We start from the raw sequence: 20059 nt of genomic DNA on the forward strand, positions 1-20059 counted from the left end.
GATATAATGCATTAACTTGGAAGGGGGCTGCTTCAAAGCACTTGTGTGACGTATGTACAAAGAAGAGGAAGTATGGGATAAGGTTACACATCCGAGTAGCCTGTTTACTTACAGTCAGTATCTGATATTTGATCTGGTAGTTCGATTATGTATTGTGGGTGATGCTTCTGGTAAGGTAAATGAGTAACAGAAATTCTGGCATGTAACGTTATTCATATTACAACAAACAAACATAAAACAAGTTGATGTAGCTACACGTCTGCTAACCTTTCGCCGAGCCAAGAGGAAGAGTCAAGGTTGTCAGGTAGTATCTTGGGGCAGAAGTTAGAGTCACAAGGTTTAGGAATCATGTGTGGGGAGGGAACATTATTTGGTTAATCTGTGCAGGAATATCTTGGTTAGATTCTTCTGTTCATGGAGCCAGTTTTTCATATTAGTTTTTCACCTCTTGTGTGCGTATTTTGCTGTTAGGGATGTTGGGTGTTTACGGTCAACCTTGCAAATGCAAATGAGTAGAATATCAAGACTAGTTGCTTATTTTAAGAGAAATAGCACTTCAGGTAATAGCTGTGGCTTGTGCCTTATTAAATCTTTTCTAATAGTTGGGAACTGTCTGTGTGCACTGCTAAAATTCTTCTGAGCGGCACCCAGAAGGAAGCTGGGCAAGCGCACATGCGCACAGCTTAGAGGGAACATTGCTGTGTAGTGCCTTTTTGGAGAGATTTCTTTTTTTTTTACTGTGATTGCCAGTCCGTATTTTGATCTGGACTGCTACTAGAGCAGACAGTCTTTGTGGTCTAGGCCTTTGTCGCTAGTCCCCCCCACCCCATTCCATAGCAAGTGGCTGAGAGAGTCATTTGTCCATGTCCTTTGGTTTTTCAGCCCTCATTTACTCCTCTCCCCAGCCTTCCTGCTTATAATCTATTGCCATCATGCACAACAACCACTTGGTAAGAGGTTTAAGGCCTGTTTGGTGTGTTTTTCTGGAGGGAGTTATCAGTGTGTTTACTGTGATTTCTTTTTTATCGTCACATACACATCTTCCTCGTCCGAAAATGTTCCAAACTCACAGTGTGTTATGCTTTTTTGCAGTATTATGACAAACTCCCCCAATGTCTCATGTGGTAGTTGGGCACACCTTTTGAGGGTATATCTCTCGAAGTCTTTGTTTGGCTGCGCTACTAAGGTCTTGTTCTGTGCTGCAATGACCTGCTCATATGTCGATCTTTCCTGTGTTGGTATGGTCTTCAGTATTCCTCTGATTTCCTTCCCCACTAAGTTAGTAAATATATCCAGGAGTGCTGGTGACGTGCTGTCTTTGATTGCCTTCATAAAATCTGTGAAGTCCTCCAGCCACTCTTCCCATCTGGGGCCCTGATCCTGTTGTGGCTGAAGTTGGAATGGCGTGGGCCTTCTTAAGAATACTGCTCTGGATGTGTAGGCTGTTTGACCTCTCTCTCTCTTCATCCTATCCCATATTTCTTTTTGTTGTGGGATTTCCTTGTCCTCCGGTATCACTGTTGGTGCCCTCTCTGCTCTCCTGTGTGTTCCACCTCTCACTTGATCGTCCATGTAGTATGGCAGTTGCCGCTTCGGGGAGGGATACTCATCCACACTTTTGTTTGCTTCCAACGGGTGGTTTTTTGGTGAATCTGTCCTCCTTGGGAATTCTGTTAAGGGGCAGATTTTTCTCAGACAGGATGGCTCTTCGTAGCTTTTCTAATGTGATCCTGTGGATGACCTGCTGACGCACCGCACAATTCTCATCTGGGAATTCGCAACCTATGACCATCAACCAGAGGCGTACATGGACTTCATCTATTCTCTCTCCTGGCCTCTGCCGTGCCCGCTCATTTGGGATCGCTCATAATCTGGCTTTAGCTCTGGTTTAAATTTTCCATTGAGAGCTGCCTTGGCTGCTTCATAATCAGTGGTTGCTCCTCGGTCAGGTTGCGTGTTGAACAGGCATGAAGTTAAGCATGAGTAGCATTCGCTGTTCTTCTGCTTCCATCATTTTCTTTGCTTTAATGTGGAGTTCGAACTGTTGGAGCCATATTTCCCAACGTAGAGCTGCTCCCCTGGCATATGGATCGAAGGGGTGCATAAATGCTCCACATGTGGTATCTGGGTTTGGTGTTGGCCATTCCTGATCAGTGTTAGCCCTCCTCGTGCCTCTGTGTGTTTGTCCTTCGGTGTTGCCTCCTGAAGGGCTTTCCATGGTTTGTTGTTGTGGGGGAAATCGTCAGGCTGGTGAATTCACTGGTGTTCTTGTGTGCTGTAGTATGTGTTTTGACAGTTTACAATATTATTTGCTAGGTATGTTCTTTTTTTGTGGGGCTACTGTTGTGCTTGGCTTTCCTGCCTGTGTCAGAGTGCTGGGTGCGATCTGTGTAAGATGCACACGGCAGGGGTTGGGGGAGGGGCTCCTACACCCTCCTGCTCATGTCGGAGGGCCGTGCAGGCTTGATCGGGTTATGTGTGCGTCGCATGCAGTAGGGCCTGGGAGGGATGGGTTCCTCTTACCTCCCGACCACGGTCTGGGCGTCGGCTTCATGGTGCTCTGGTTTCTGTCAGTCTCTCTGAGCTGCAGCCTGCTTCGTAAAGGATGGGCCCAGCTGCCAGTAATTATTTAACTGCTTTGGCCGCAGCACAAACAAGGTGAATTGGTGGGCAGGGGGCACGCTCATGAGAGGGTCACTCTCCACTGCATACCCATTGTGATGTACTGCAGACTGAGGCTCTATGGCTGATAAGGGTCTCAGCTTCAGTGGAAAGGCATGAATAAAACACAGGCACCTGGATTGGTATCTTACTACGCACTGCCTGTTTCCAGAGTGCACGCTACTTTATTTTCTCTTCCTCCCCATACCTTCCTTGTCTTCTCACCTAGGGTTGGGTTTCCCCTCCTCACACGTTATCAGTCAAGTCAGGTGCAACTCCACAAATTCCAGTCAATTTTTCATATGGACCGCTCCTAGAGTGCAATGTCTTTGTGTTCTAATCATTTGTTTGTTTCTGGCATTTTTTCTTCCCCCTCCCATTCCACTAGCAATTGGCTGAGAAAGTCAGGTGTCCCTGTCCTTTTGTTTTTGCAGACCTCTTTTACTCCTCTCCCCTTTCCTGCTTGTAATCTATAGCCATCCTGCATAAGTTTCAATTGGTAAGAAGTTTAGGCCGTGTTTGAGGCCTTTTTGGAGGGATTTATCTGTGTTTTTACTGTGAGTTCCAGTTGAGTGCTTTGACCCTGAGCTATCCTCCCGAGATTGTACACTGTGTTTGTGGTCTAGTCATTTGCCTGTGGCCTTTTTTTTCCCGCCCGTTCGATAGCTATTGCCTGAGACAGACAGTCAAGTGTCCATGTTCTTTTGTAGCCCTCTCTTACTGCTCACCCCTGCTTTCCTGTTTGTAATCTTTAGCCATCCTGCATAGCAACATCTTGCAAAGAAGTTGAGTGACTGTTTGGTGCCTTTTGGGGGGGATTTAACTGTGTTTTTACTGTGATTTTCGTTATGTTTCTTATCTGGACTGCTCCTAGAGTGCCCTGTCTTTGTGTTCTAGTCCTTTGTTTCCGGCATTTTTCCTTCCCCATCCTGTCCCCCTAGCAATTGGCTGAGGCAGTCAAGTGTTCCTGCTCTTTTGTTTTTGCAGACCTCTCTTACTGCTCTCCCCTGCTTTCCTGCTTCTAATCAATAGCCATCCAGCACAACAGACTTGGTAAGAGCTTTAAGGCCCGTTTGTTGAATTTTTGGAGGGAATTATCTGTGTTTTTTCTGTTTCTTACAGTACGTTTTTTTATTTGGACTAACGTTAACTGTTTTTGTGTTGTAGACATTTTTTATTTCTGTCCATTTTGCTTTCCCCTTCGCTCCTCTGCAATTGGCTGAAGCAATCAGGTGTCCCTGTCTTCCTGTTTTTGCAGCCCTCGCTAACTGTTCTTCCCTGCTTTCCTGCATACAATCTATAGCCATCATGCACAAAAACCACTTGGTAGAATGTTTAGGGCCTTTTAAGTGCCTTTTTGGAGGGTTTTATCTGTGTTTATACTGTGATTTGCAGTCTGTGTTTTTGATCTTGACTGCTCATAGAGTGTACTGTCTTTATGGTCCAGTCCTTTGTTTCTGGCCTTTTTCCTTTCCCATCCCATCCCCACAGCAATTTGCTGAGGCAGTCAGGTGTCTCTGTCCTTTCGTATTTCCATCCCCATCTTATTGCTCTCCCCTTTGTTCCTGCTTGTAATCTATAGCCATCCTGCATAACAACCACATGGTAAGAAGTTTAGGGCCTGTTTGAGGCCTTTTTGGAGTGATTTGTCTGTGTCTTTGCTGTGATTCCCCAGTCTGTTTTTTATCTAGACTGCTCCTAGCGTGCACTGTCTTTGGGATCTAGGACTTTGTTTATTTTTTGTTTATCCCCATAGCAATTGGCTGAGACAGTCAGGTGCCCCTGTCCTTATGCTTTTGCAGTCCTCTCTTACTGCTTTTCTCTGCTTTCCTACTTGTAATCTATAGCCATCCTGCACAACAACAACTTGGTAAGAAGTCTAGGACCTGTTTGGTGCCTTTATGGAGGGATTTATCTGTCTTTTCACTGTGATTTCCAGTCTTTGTTTTGATTATCTGGACTGCTACTAGAGTGAACTGCCTTTGTTGACCGTCCTTTGTTTGTTTCCGGCCTTTTTCCTTTCCCCTCTGTCAAGCAACTGGAGGGGGGGTGTCTGTACTCCTGCTCTCTATATGGCAGAGGAAGGGCACAGAGGACCCCAGCCAAGATTCTCTATTGTTGGTAGCAATGGACGAGCAATCAAGGCCTAGCTTCTCAGGAGGTGATGCAGGCTGGTTCTTAAGTACAGTGTAGTCCCCAAGCACCCACAAAGGAATGTCTATACACTATATTAGTGAAAACACAGTCTTTATATAATTAAGGTTCAAGGTTATATACACAATCACAATAGCTCACTTTGTGCTCAGTTAATCTACAATGGCAAATATATACAGTTCTACGTGGTACCACAATTATTAGCAGATTTCATTAAAGTGCATCAACTGTACTCTGGCCAAATGTCACAGAAATCAATTAATAAAGGTAACCAACAATAGACATAGGAGGAAAGCAGTTGGTTAGAACAATAGGCAGAATACTGGCCCTGTTACCTAGACACAGATCTGCGCGGAGATCCCCCCACCTGGGCAACCTGTCAAATAAAGATATACTGTGGATGTGCACGCCCGGGAATCAAATGTCTTAATCAAGGGAGTGTTGCGGGTCTGGTCGTCGATGGAACAGTGTCAAACGGCCCCCTCTTCTGAGCAACATGGCTTTGACGGACCTCCAGCGTTTATAGCAAACATGCGAACCCTGGTCAACGACAGTGGATGGAATGTCCGGTGCTTTTCTTTGTTCTACTTGGCGGTGCCGTCTCCGGTCGGCAGCCTGTCGAGGTGCTCGATGGTCCCTCGGAGCTCGGGAAGAGGGTGCCTAACCAGGTCTTCTCTTGGATCAGTCTCGACGGCTCAGCGGCTTTCAGATTTCGGTGAAGGGAGACAGCAGTCAAACTTCTTCTTCGGGCCCGGTTGTCAAGATCAAGTGTCAGTTTCAACTTCAAATTCTAAACGAATTCTAGTAGTGAGAGGCCCCCAGATATAATGTTGATCTCCCATTCATTCTGCTGGGTCACACTCAGGCAACCAATCACTCACAAAAGCATTCAGCAGTCAGTCAGCCAATCAGGCATACAGTGCATTCAGGCCATTCTCCTCCCTCTCAGACACTCACAACAAGGAATGTGTATTGGCACAAGTACCCAGCCATTCAACACTACACACTGCATTCATAACAGTTTCGGGCAGGGCTTTCTCAGTCATTGTGTTTCATACTAGAAACCAGACATCCACAACAAGAAGTGCATATTGGTCACAAACTCCATTCACCCAGGTCCCACCCACAGGGTGTACCCACAACATACAGTCACTGGGAAGGCTCCAGCCAGTCTGGCCTGGACTTCACTACAATACCATACATGGAACTTCCACCCCACAGCCAGTCAGGGGGAAGGGACAGGGTCAGGGCTTCCCAGGTCTTTGGGAAAACAAAGTAACAGGCAATAGAAAGCAAGAGGCCACAGGGGCCATCTTGTTTCCTATCAGGAATCAATTGATTCTAATGGCAGGGCCTCGGTATCCCAAAATGGAGGCTACTCAGAGCACCTGTCAAATTCAGCATGCAGCTGCCACCAGCCCATACCCTGCTCTGTGGGCCACACATAGGTGCCCAAAAACATACACTAGGGGCACAGGGATGTACCCCCTCCCATGGGTCCCATACGGGTATCCCATGGGTATGTACACCAAACTAAAAATAGGAAGAGCTGAACTGCCAGGAGTACCACATGGACTCCTGTAAGGCAGAATCACATGCAGTACCCTTGGGGAACACTACATGCTATTAAGACTACAAGTGTCAGTACAATTTCCCCTTTGGTACAAGCCTGTACTACACAGTTATGTGGTAGCAGTGGCTGAGCAGCAAGACTTATCTCAAGAGTTGAGTGAGCAGTAGAACAAGTTACACAAAGGACCAACAAATACAGTGATTCAAATAAACACTTACTCAAGGTTTCGTGGTAAAAGAATATACATTTATTTACACAGTCAGTTTGAAAACATTACACTAGCAAGAGCAGCTCAATATCACACACTAACATAATACAAATACACAACCAGTAAGTTACTTAACAAGTTCATCTCCCCTGAAGTGGGAGCAAAATGGCACTTCAGATACGTTTAAAAGGGGTAAAAAGACAAGGTTATAAGAATAGACAGCTCAAATACTTTCATAAGCAGGGCAAAGGGTTTCAGTAGACTACAACCAGCAATTCAATTCAATAGGCCTGGGCCAAAGTCAATGGTTCAGAGACTTTGTATAGTATAGCACAGTTCAGGTAATCAACGGTTAAGTCTTTGCCACAGAATTTAGAAGAATTTGGCTAGGCGAAAATGTTGACGAAGGTGTAGGGAAGGACAAGCCTTCGAAGTTGAGAAAGTTTCCACGAACTTTCGCGATGGCCGAAAAGATTTCCGGACCGCGTTTGCACAGTACCTTGTAAGTGAAGAAGAGCTGTAGCTGAGGCAGTTGTTCCTGGCAGTTCGAGCAGATCTCGATATTCCTGAGCTTCAGTCGTGCGGACAAGAAGGAGGACGTCGGGAGGTTTATGCACTGCCCAGGAACCTCCTGACAGCACTCTGCAGAAAATTCGACCAAAAGGGGCGGTGTCCAGGCGGCTTACGAGTTGGTTGTTCCCACCGGTTGTCCAGGAGATGTGGCAGTCCTTTTCCTTCAGCGCGTCTTCAGTTCTTTCGTTCTACTGGTTGACTCTGCTTTCCAAGTCCCAGAGACCTGCTTTTAAACAGTTTTCCCCTATTCATTCCAGCCTGGCTGTCACTCACACAGCCGGCCAATCACAGCAGAGTGCATTCAGGTCTCCAAGGAGAGTAACGACAGGGAGTTTCGGGCACCTCCCTCACATCCTGTCCACCCCAGACACCCTGGCACCAGAGGAGGGCTTCAGCACTGAAGCCACCAAAGGCCAACAAACAAAGGGACCAAACCTGGTTTGGTGCACAGAGACAAACACAAGAAGGACCTTTCCTAAAAGAAATGGCGAAAAAAGTCAACCAGAGTCTGTTTTTACAGATAGGTCTTGGGTGCCATATTGAAAAACATGGCTGACCCAATTTTTAGCTACTGTTGTTCGCGGTCGAGAAAAATCATGGTAGTTTGATCTAAACCACTGCCACCAGCCATTTAAAGTAAGAAAGGGTAACATTTGACTGTTACATGAGTGTTTTGACTCAGGGGAAGCTAGGCAAGCCCTCTAGCACTCTATAGGAAGATAGTGTGTGCTGGGTCAGTAAATTTAAAGAGACTAGTAAAGTCAATTTAATTTTACTTGCTCTGGGAGACAGTAGTCAGTCCCAGCGAAGGTATTTAAACCTTGGGAAGTCTGAAAGACATCCCTGTGCTACTGCACTGAAGGTGCTGTGTGACACACAGAAAAAGATGATGCCTATAGAGTTGTTTTAAAACTCCATAACCAAAGAACACAAAAGTAAAACATTGAAAATGAAATGTCCAAAGTCCCAAAATATAGGAAAAGAGCTGGAGGGCTCTAAGGTAGAGGGAATTTAGCACTTGTGTGAGAAATTTCCCTAACAACTCCTGGCAGAAAACAACACAGAACAAAAATTAAAAAGGACTACAGGACAAGGACAGGGAGGCCCTGTCCCTCCAATGCATTTCCAGCATCACACCCTCCCATCCCCTGAATAATTGGCTGAGGCAGTCAAGTGTCCTTATCCTTTTGTTTTTGCAACTCTCTCTTACTGCTCTCCCCTGATTTCCTGTTTCTAATATATAGCCAACCTGCACAGCAAACACTTGGTAAGAGGTTTTGGGCCTGTTTGGTGCCTTTTTGGAGGGATGTATCTGTGTTTTTACTATGATTTCTGTTCAGTTTTTTTTTGTCTGGACTGCTACTAGAGTGCCCTGTCTTTGTGATCTAGTCCTTTTTTACTAGCCTTTTCCTTTCCTCTCCCATGCCCATAGCTATTGGCTGAGGCAGTCGAGTATCCCTGTCCTTTTGTTTTTGCAGCCCTCTCTTATTGCTCTCACCTGCCGTTCTGCTTCTAATCTATAGCCATCCAGCACAACAACCACTTAGTAAGAGGTTTAGGCCTGTTTGGTGCATTTTTGGAGGGCATTATCCTTGTTTTTACTGTTTGTTCCAGTCTCTTTTTAGTTTTGGCTGTTAGATGGCGCTGAAAGGGCTACCTTTAAGCCAAAACTGTTGTCATTAAAACAAGATCTTTAACATAAGAGCTTGAAATAGGGGCTTTGAATTAAGGTTTCCAATGCTTTTCAATGCAGATGACATATGAGGATCGATTTGTGTCATTTGGCTAAGCATCCCACCCTTTTAACACCCATCTCTAAGTCAAATCTATATGATTTTCAACCCATTCCCACCCATATTCCCTTCAACCACACCCCTTTTTGGACTCTTTGGCTGCATTTGTATTATGTGGTGAATTTGTCAGCCATTTCTCATTCCAAAACAGCAGCCGCCTTGTGTTAATGTTATTAAAACATTTTCTGACTTGATTGATGCTTTAAAATATATTTACTGCAGCTTTCAAGTTATGTTAAACATGTTACTGTATTTTGTATTTAAAATAAACAAGATACTGTGATAGTTACGTTTTGGTTTAAAATGTCTCTGAAAATGTTCATCTAGTGTTTTGTGGGGAATTGGTCAAGTGTTTTTGATGTAAGGAGCACCTGATTGGTTCTGCAGTTTGTGATGTGATTAGATGTGCAGTGTGTGTTTGTTTGTACAAGTAAGCCATTTATTTTGACATTTGAAGAGAGCTGAAAGCTGTGTGTTTTGTTTGCTGAACATTTGATGAGAGGGAAAGATGTGTTTTGTGTATTTGTTGTCTGTGATACGGCTATGTGCTTTACTTAAAATTGCCACTTCTAAAGTAAATCATGTATTTAGATGGCAAGTGATTTTACCCTTTTTTTTCTTTTGATTAATGTTTTACAATGTTAGTGAAACAAATGTAATGCCGGTGGGGCTTGGTTAGCCAAATGCTGCTGCAGGCATTGACTATGAAGGCACACTCTTAGGTAAGGGAGCATGTGCAACTAACAAGGAAACATTATTACAGCAACAGTTTCACGTAGCATGCGCGAAAAAGGAAGAGCCTTTTTCAACTTGTATGCAAAAGTGATTGAAGGTTCGTATGGACAAAAGAATGTGAGTTATGTTTAGGCACTATTGCAAACTTTAAAAAATGTTTACATCTTATGCGAATGCATGAGTGACATTAATAAGTATACAAAGTGTTCAGATAAGGTTTGATTAAATATATCATTATTTATAAAAGTAATAACACTAATGAGGATAGGTTTCTTGCATACACAGGCATCACCAATATTAAAGGTATATATTACAACGCAATCATCCTTTCAGGAATGACCGTCTGTCTCACTCACGTATATTGTAATGTTGGGCCAAAGGCGCTGGAGGGGGTGGAGTGCGTGTGCAGCACAGTGCTTTGCACGCCTTCACCTACCCTACCGAATATAAATAGAAGGCGTGCTTAGTTCTAATCTCATCGCTGCAACAGAGTACTACCCGACGATCAAACGAGGAGACTTGGCTATTGAAGCTGCTGCAACAGACAGCTCGAGGAGCAGACGAGAAAGCTTCAGCATTACAAAACGTGTAGCTGAAGGACTGCGCCTCTGTCACTGGTGAGTAACACCTGCTGTCTGGAGGTTGGTTCTTTATTGGCGGGCAGTTCCTATGTCCGATATCGGCTTTCCTACAGCACATACTGCAAGTCTACGTTAATCATCAAAGCTTTCTGTTCAAGTGTAGTGAGACCAAAGCCGATAAAATAGTATAATCGGATGACATTGAGAAGGTCTCTGTGCTGGTACAAAGATTCTTAAATCTGAGCTGTATAATCGCTAAAACATGTATATTGAAATATTGGAATTCCAAGGCAGCCCCTACCGAGCAGAATGGCTCAAGGCACTAACATGTGTTAACAACAGAGAGGATGGATATACTGCAATGGTTGTATGAAGATACAGGCCAAAAGATATATGCTGAGCCTTCTGGGATTATCTCGCACGGATAAACAGTGGAGCGAAGGTGGGGGAGGGGGTAGAGGATGTGGAACTCTAATGTATCATGATACTCATGTGTATAGGCCACTCAGATCAGATCTACTAAGTTGGACATAGATAACCAATGCCAACCTCATGTGTATAATACTAAGACTGCGATGTGGTCTACTTGCTGTGCACTGCAACATGTCTGCCTACTGATGAATATCGTTTACAAAAAAAATGGTATAATTGGACAGAATAATGTTTGGGCATATTTAGCTATTGAAAACGGACAATGTACCTGCACATATCCATGTCATTGACAGTAATGTCTCCCGCTGCTCCCTCCTCTTGTAGCAGCTACCCCTCTGTGTGTGTTTACCTCTCTCCTTAGGTTGAGAGCTTTTGCCTTGTCTTCTTTTCTGTGTTCTGTGGAACGCAAGAAATGTTATTTTATCTTGTGTTCTCAGGAAATAATGGCCATGTGATTGCTACATTCTTGATGTACGTTATTCTGAAATGGTTAAGTCGCTATCTTAGAACATTACAGGGGGCTGGGCGGTTTTACATGAATTGACGCACCAGGGGACGTGCGTGAGCATTGGGGTCTTAGGCTTTTTGTTACAGTGGTCCTTCAACTCTAGATCATGCTTCCGCTTGTCGTATTCTGATGTACTGTTCATTTTTCCTTCCAGGAGACAAACACTGCGCTTGTGACTCGTCATGCTTCTGTAAGAGATGCAAATGCAAACGCTGCAAAGAAAGTACGTACATTCATGATGTGACCATACAATAATGTGTTTTGGGGTATTTCATGTTCCACAACCAGCTATGTCGTGTATGGGTTACCGGAGACATTAATGTGTTTCACTCCTGCTTTGCTTTCCCATTCTAATCTAGGAGGTGCTTGTGTGCATGAGGGCATATTAGCAATGACTCGCAAAGGGCTCTTTATCTCGTTTTTTTTATCCCCTTTAAATCGTGCATCTTAACATTGTGTGCTGCTGTCACAGTGATAAGCTCCTTAATGACATATATCACTTGAATTCAGGTGACGCACTCCGTATTTTCGAAGGTGTCATATGCAGCCTTATTTATTTATACGAGTACTGCTTAGCATTTCAGGGGGCACTACCCTTTCAGGGGGCACTGCTGATATGCAGATTGATCGTTCTCTTCTGTGTAAGGTACAGGGCGCTAAAACGTGGTTGTAGGACCCCCTGAGTGATAACCATCCCGGAACAGGTTATTTGCCAGTGTTCCTTCTGAGCTGCTCCCACAATTTCGGGATCGTTTCTCACTAGGTCCTGCTCTCAAGATTAAACATATTTTTCGAGTCTACTGTCCGAGATACCACTGGGAGGGGGTATTTCACTAACTGCTCCATTGTCAAAAGATAATCTGAGTATTCATAATTGTATCCTAAACTGTCAACTAATTTCTAGCGGGACAGCCATTAAACATATTCCCCGCACATTTACTGTAAGGTAACTTCTCTTTAAGTTGTAAATGGTTTGCAAACTACCTGTCATTGCAAAATGCTGCTAGCAAAATTGCCAGTTTGCCAAATGTTTTTGAAAGTTAGTGTACAAGAGTGTATCCATAGTACGTCACTTTATAGTATGTTTCCAGTGCTGACATTACTGCTTAATACCCCCTTCAAGAAAAATGACAACCTGCCCGGTCAGATTTTTTTTCACCCTATTCCACCCTCTCTGTTGCCACTGTTCGTGTGGAAGATGGTGAGCCTTCAGCTAGCTACCAGCGGCAGCCTGAAAACCCCGGAAACGCTGCCTCCACAATCTATAACCATCTGGCTGATCTGCCCTCTTAATGTACTTAATCTTTTTTTGCCCGCGGCTTGGGTGGATGGCCATGCATACATTTAAAACATATGCATAGCAAGTCGATTCGCACCCGCTTTTCAGATCTGCTTGGGTCATTCCTCATAGGCTTTTAAGCAGGTTGTCCGGACCCAATCTTGCTTTGCGGCCAAACTACTTGTGTGGCTGGTCAGTAAGTGTGCCCCCTTTTTAGTTTTGGCTATTAGGTTGCGCTAATATGCCTGCTACAAGCTGATGCATTGGAGTACAGCTAGGGAAATATTGCATATGAGAGACTAAAAGCTTGTAGATGCTTCTTTATTTACCCACCCATTGACTGTCCATGGATGTGCTAATCCCTATGGTAATTCCCACCCACATCATGCCCCTCCCTGCCGAAAAGAGATCCACCTGGCATCTCTATGAGCTAACTTTAAACAAGCCTTACCATCAAACTTTGAGCTGGAAGTGACTGCCACTGTTCTGAGAGTAAATGTTTTAATTTGAGCTGTTAACTGGCTACTGGTGTAATAAAAATATCTTAAACAGGTCTGCCTTCAGCACTCTATTTATAAGCACTATGCATGTCCTTCACTGAAGTACTGTTAAAAATAAGTATTTGGAAAGCCAACAGTTTGGCTTGTGTATAAGTATCAAGCAATTGCCAAGAACTGTTATTATATACCCTGATACTCCCACCATTTTGCATCTGCAACCATCTCTGGCCAGTTAATACCACTAAGGAGGCACCTGGCAAATGCTTTTTTCATGCCTACCCAAAATCCAAAACTGTTGGCATTGCCAATGCTTGTTTGATCTGGACTGCTCCGAACGTGCACTGTTTTTGTGGTCTAGACCTTTGTTTGTTTCTGGACTTTTTATTTCCCCTCCCATCCACCATAGCAATTGGCTAAGGCAGTCAGGTGTCCCTGTCCTGTTTTTATACCCCTCTCTAACTGCTCTTCCCTGCTTTCCTGTTTGTAATCTATAGCCATCCTACACAACAACCACTTGGTAAGAAGTTTAGGGCCTTTTTTGTGCCTTTTTGGAGGAAGTTATCTGTGTTTTTTGTAATTTATGTTCCATATTTTGATCTGGACTGCTCCGAGAGTGCACTAACTTTGTGATCTAGTGATTTGTTTCTCTCCTTTTTCTTTCCCCTTCGATGCCCCATGCAATTCGCTGAGGAAGACAGGTGCCCCTGCCCTTTTGTTTTTACCTCCCTCTCTTACTGCTCTCACCCGCTTTCCTGCTTGTAATCTATAGCCATCCTGCACAACACTTGGTAAAAAGAGGGATTTATCTGTGTTTTTACTGCGATTTCCAGTCTGTGTTTTCGATCTGCGCTGCTCCTAGAGTGTACTGTCTTTGTGGTCTAGCCCTTCGTTTGTTTCTGGACTTTCTCCTTTCCCTTTGCAACCCCATAGCTACTGGCTAACAGTCAGGTATCCCTGTCTCTTTGTTTTTGCAACCCTCTCTTTCCCTTTCTTTCCTGCTTGTGATCTATAGCCGTCCTGTATAACAACCACTTGATAAGAAGTTTAGGGCCTGTTGGAGGTGTTTTTTGGAGGGATTTGTCTGTGTTTTTATGGTGATTTCCAGTCCATTTTTCTTATCTAGACTGCTCCTGGATTACACTGTCTCTGTGGTCTAGGCCTTTGTTTCTGTCATTTTTCCTTTCCCCTCCCATCCCCATAGCAATTGGCTGAGACAGTCAGGTGCCCCCCCCTTCTGATTTTGTGCTTGTAATCTATAGCAGAACTGCACAACAAACACTTTGTAAGAAGATTTGGGCCTGTTTGGTGCCTTTTTGGACGGATTTATCTGTTTTTTGTGTGATTTCCGTTCCATATTTTGATCTGGACTGCTCCTAGAGTGCACTATCTTTATGGTCTAGTGGTTTGTTTCTGGAAGTATTCTTTCCCCTTCGATGCCCCCTATCAATTGGTTGAGGAAGACAGGTGTTTTTACATCCCTCTTTTACAGCTCTCCCCCTCTTTCCTGCTTGTAATCTATTTCCAACCTGTACAAAAACCAGTTGGCAAGATGTTTAGGGCCTGTTTGGTGCATTTTATGAGTGAGTTACCATCAAGTACGCGCTCTAAGTAGCGCTGTTTGCTGGCCATCCTCGCTGTCACACGAGCTCGTGACCTGTTTGGACCTGCTTGGATTGCCTGACTTTGCCTGCCTGGACTTTGCTGGCCCCGCCCCCCGCTACCGGAAGTGCTTATAATCCTCTTCCGGCGCGCATCTGCGCGCGCGCATCAAGTACGCGCTCTAAGTAGCGCTGTTTGCTGGCCATCCTCGCTGTCACACGAGCTCGTGACCTGTTTGGACCTGCTTGGATTGCCTGACTTTGCCTGCCTGGACTTTGCTGGCCCCGCCCCCCGCTACCGGAAGTGCTTATAATCCTCTTCCGGCGCGCATCTGCGCGCGCGCATCAAGTACGCGCTCTAAGTAGCGCTGTTTGCTGGCCATCCTCGCTGTCACACGAGCTCGTGACCTGTTTGGACCTGCTTGGATTGCCTGACTTTGCCTGCCTGGACTTTGCTGGCCCCGCCCCCCGCTACCGGAAGTGCTTATAATCCTCTTCCGGCGCGCATCTGCGCGCGCGCATCAAGTGCGCGCTCTAAGTAGCGCTGTTTGCTGGCCATCCTCGCTGTCACACGAGCTCGTGACCTGTTTGGACCTGCTTGGATTGCCTGACTTTGCCTGCCTGGACTTTGGTATATTTCCCTCCTGCATTACTATTGATACTATATTGCCTAATATTAGTATATGTCACTTATATATGTCTACTTTTCTATTATTCTAGCTGGCCCCGCCCCCCGCTACCGGAAGTGCTTATAATCCTCTTCCGGCGCGCATCTGCACGCGCATCAAGTACGCGCTCTAAGTAGCGCTGTTTGCTGTTCGCTGCTCGGCTGCGGGGTGCGGTTTCCTCCTTAGATTATAGGTTTTCGATCAGCCTCACGGCTCATTTCACACAGTCCATTACCCCCTGACCCTCTCAAGTGTTAAATTATTTTGAGCGGACCTAGTCGATTTTACGACTGCTCTCGCCCAAAACAAAAGAGAAAGTCATCCGTTTTCTGTACATTCTTTTCACTCCCTTTCCTTTTCGAGGTTGCTTCGGTGAAAATGGCAAATGGCTTGAGAAGCGCCAAGGGCAGATTCATCGCCCCCCCCCCGCTTTCAGTAACAAGTATTGACTCACTGGTATGTCCGGGCACGCCATCTTACACTGAAATAACTGCCCCGGACGTTCGAGCGCCCTTACCAATCCTGGACCTGCCGTGTACTCCTTGCCCTGTAGTACATACTGTGCAAATAAACACACCAAAAAACCCTCTACCTCCCCTGCTTTCCTCACCTTCGACCCCTCCGGTGCCTCCAATTTCTTCCCCTTCTATCAGCCCTGAAGTACGCAAGGCTATTGATGATTTCCAAAGTTGCTCTGTATCTCCGTTGGTCACTGATTCTGATCAATGCCAATTTGATCTAACCATGGCGAAAATGGAGGCATTGGATAAGGCGGTCTGCCGCTCTATAGGCACTTTGACACCTATAGTCCTTAATTCTGTATCAAACCGTATGGTTATCCAAGCTCACGCGTTGCATGATCCCAAAACTCTTCAGGATAAGAGCGACAGTTCAACCAATGCCACCAATAAAAAACTTTCCTTTCCGCATTTACTGTTATCTCCTGAACCCACTTGCAAAACTACTAATGTGGAACATTTGGTACCATCTTCTCATGAATGTCAAACTCAGCACCCTTGTGAGGGGTCTCAATCCCAATACTCCCCAAATTCGTTTCCGGTGATCATCCGTATTCTGGACCTCCTGGACAAAGGTCATGACCTGACCCATCTTGCACTGAGGGAGATCAAGTCATCGCAGTCAATGATCATTGCTAAAATGGACCGGATCGAGGGTTTCATCATAGCAGCTGAAATGCTAAATAATTCCAAAAATGTAGGCCCTACGGTTCAGCAATCTGCCTCCACCCAGTCCACGAAAAATAAAAGTATACAGTGCTGCTTGGATCTGACCCCAGAATTGCCTGCCATTTATTCTGCAAAGCCTATAGACTCTCCCCCGTGCAAATATTACCATCCTGCTTGCGATTTGAACTCAGCCATTGAAAAAATGAACACATTATTAGCTTTATACCCCCCGGCAATTCCGCCCCCTATGATTGGCCCTGATAGCCCCACTGTTCTTCTTACAGCTCTTGAACATATGCAATCCTCACCTCCGGTTCCTGATTCCGGTAGTAATTACACTGGCTTCATGTCGCGGAAGGCTAAGAAACTCCACCAAAGAGCTGTAAAAAGAAACGCTAAAAGAAAGAAGAAGATCATCTCAAAAGATTTCAATACCTCACCTGGCTCGATTATTAGGATCAACGATAACACACCAACAGATGAGGATCATATTGACCTTAATCAGCTCTCGAAAGAAAGCCAAGATGTCCTAACTCCATCCGTAATATTAGATCTGCCTGAAAGTGATACAGCAGTTCGCCCCTGTAAAATTACTGGGCCCCACGCAGCTATACTTCCAACTATTGACTCTAGTTTGACCATTTTGGATATCCCTCGAGTCGAGAAACAACAAGCTGTCCTCACTGAAACACACACCTTAAAACGAAAAACGAAGAACATTAATGCAACTCCAATCAACTCATCCTCAAACGGACAAGCACCGTCACTTTTGACAGGACCCAAATCAAATCTGATTACTTATTTTCCGGTCTGTGGGAGAAATCGTACCACCCGGCTTGCCGAAATGGCAGGGCATGATTCCCCAGCCTATTCCCTCCCAGGAACCGGTACTGAAATATGTATCTCACCCCCTGGAAACAATCTAAATGCTAATACTAGCAATACAATGAACACTGCCTGGGACCAACCCAATGCACTGATACCACCTTGCTTGCCCTCTGTGCCTTTAGCACTTCCATGTTCGACTGACGTGCAATCCAGTATCATTATGGGCTCATCGCGTGCACTTCCTCATCTGATCAATGATCCCAAATGTTGTACTGCCTTGCATAGCAATGCCGACTTTATTAATCGTATTAGCTCTGAGAGGTCTGGTAACGGATTAGGTAAGGTTGCACTATGGGACCCTGATTCCACCATGGTATCCTCCATTCCTCCTCCTAACATCATATTCCCCCCTCTTGCTCCGAATTGCACCCCTGACCAGAGCCTCCCAATGGGTGGCCGCACCTCTGACCAGAACCTTCCAACGGGTGGCTGCTGAGTGAGTTACCTGTATTTTTACTGTATTTTCTGGTCTGTTTTTTTTTATCTTGGTTGTTCCTAGAGTGCACTGTTTTTGTGGTCCAGACCTTTACTTGTTTCTGGCATTTTTCATTTCCCCTCTAAATCCCAATAGCAATCGGCTGAGACAGTCAGGTGTACCTGACCTTTTGTTTTTCAGCTCTCTCTTTCTGCTCTCCCTTGCTTTCCTGCTTGTAATCTATTGCCAACCTGCCCAATGGTATGGTATGGTATTGTTTATTAATAACGCGCCTATACAAAGGCAAGTGTTTCAAAGCACTCAAGGAGGGCGGGAACATGGGGAAAAAACAACAGTCGCTCAGAGCCCTTGACATTCTGAGACGATAATAGTATGCACAGGCAGAGTAAGTGTGTAGAAAACATTTAACAGTTTGAGATACAGCAAACAGGCCTGACAGCAATTCTGCAGTTTTACCAGTGCAATTAAAAGGTGAAGACAAGGGAGAACAGACATACGATCTTCAAGCATGATATGTACGGATCGTGCAAGGTCACAGGGAAGGGGGAGGTCCAAGTGCACCCGGTCGGTGGAGACTTAGGTAAGTGCAGAGAGAGCCACTCTCATGGGTTATTTCTCAAGTGCAGTGAGTGTGGATGGGGTGTAAGGCCCTGGGGCAAGTGTGAAAGTGGACTGGCCTGAGTGCTAAGGACCTGTGAGACTCTGAGGTACACCAGGAGGCCAGTCAGCAAGCAGTAAGAAAAGAGGGGAAGAGAGGGAAAGAGCAGAGAACTAGGTTAGCAGGGTAGAGGGAGAACGAAGGAAGAGGAGACGAGGAAGGTCTTGAGGAGACTGACGATCTTCAGGCAAGACTTGGTAAGAAGCTTAGGGCCTGTTTTGTGCCTCTGTATTTGTACTATGATTCCCAGTCATTTAAAAAAAAATCTAGACTGATGCTAGAGTGCACTGTATTATCGGTCTAGGCCTTTGTTTCTGGAATTTTTCCTATCCCCTCTACATCCCCATAGCTATTGACTGACACAATCAGGTGTCCCTGTCCTTTTATTTTTGCACCCCTCTATTACTGCGCTCCCCTGCTTTCCTGCTTGTAATCTATAGCCATCCTGCACAACAACCACTTGGTAAGATGTTTAGGGTTTTCTTTGCTGCCTTTTTGGGGGGGATGTATCTGTGATTTTAGTGTGATTTCCAGTCCGTTTGTTTATCTGGGTTTCTCCTACAGTGGACCGTCTTTGTGGTCTAGTCCTTTGTCTCTGGCCTTTTCCCTTTCCCCTACCATCCAATAGTAAATGGCTGCTGCAGTCAAGTGTCCATGTCCTGTTTTTTTTGCAGCCTCTCTTACTGCTCTGCCGCATTTTCCTGCTTGTAATCTAATGTCAACCTGCACAGAAATCAGTTGGTAAGGTGTTTAGGGCTTGTCTGTTGCCTTTTGCTGGGGGTGGGGGTGCTGGGAGACATGAGTGGGGGCCTGCTGGCAGGTACCCCTCACTGCTGGGGGGTGGGGGTGCTGGGGGACATGTGTGGGACATGAGTGGGGGCCTGCTGGCAGGTGCCCCTCACTGCTGGGGAGTGGGGGTACAGGGGGACGTGATTGGGGGCCTGCTGGCAGGTGCCCCTCACTGCTGGGGGGCGGGGGTGCTGGGGGACATGTGTGGAACATGTGTGGGGGCCTGCTGGCAGGTGCCCCTCACTGCTGGGAGGTGGTGGTGCAGGGGGACATGAGTAGGGGTCTGCAGGCAGGTGCCCCTCACTGCTGGGGGGTGGGGGTGCTGGGAGACATGTGTGGGACTTGTGTGGGGGCCTGCTGGCAGGTGCCCCTCACTGCTGGGAGGTGGTGGTGCAGGGGGACATGAGTAGGGGTCTTCTGGCAGGTGCCCCTCACTGCTGGGGGGTGGGGGTGCAGGGGGACATGAGTGGGGGCCTGCTGGCAGGTACCCCTCACTGCTGGGGGGTGGGGGTGCTGGGGGACATGTGTGGGACATGAGTGGGGGCCTGCTGGCAGGTACCCCTCACTGCTGGGGGGTGGGGGTGCTGGGGGACATGAGTGTGACATGAGTGGGGGCCTGCTGGCAGGTGCCCCTCACTGCTGGGGTTTGGGGGTGCTTGGGGACATGTGTGGGACATGAGTGGGGGCCTGCTGGCAGGTGCCCCTCACTGCTGGGGAGTGGGGATGCAGGGGGACATGAGTGGGGGCCTGCTGGCAGGTGCCCCTCACTGCTGGGGGGTGGGGGTGCAGGGGGACATGAGTGGGGGCCTGCTGGCAGGTGCCCCTCACTGTTGGGGGG

At 46.2% G+C, this 20059-nt stretch overlaps 1 protein-coding gene across 2 annotated transcripts in view; it reads left to right on the forward strand.

Moving 5' to 3' along the window:
• Positions 1-20059, forward strand: part of LOC138511074 (coiled-coil domain-containing protein 158-like) — a 1345385-nt gene that overhangs the window by 444166 nt on the left and 881160 nt on the right. The window contains exons 1-2 of one of the 2 annotated variants that reach the window (XM_069626575.1): positions 10189-10314; positions 11373-11441. Coding sequence is in view for 1 of the 2 variants with exons in the window: in XM_069626574.1 (XP_069482675.1) it covers positions 11373-11441 (69 nt within the window). In the remaining variant the exon portion in view is untranslated. Of the gene's footprint in view, positions 1-10188; positions 10315-11372; positions 11442-20059 lie in introns of those variants that run through there. The other variant, XM_069626574.1, reaches the window with a different exon arrangement.

This window comes from Ambystoma mexicanum, chromosome 6p (genome assembly GCF_040938575.1).
Source record: "Ambystoma mexicanum isolate Mex_15411 chromosome 6p, UKY_AmexF1_1, whole genome shotgun sequence".
Taxonomy (NCBI): Eukaryota; Metazoa; Chordata; class Amphibia; order Caudata; family Ambystomatidae; genus Ambystoma; species Ambystoma mexicanum.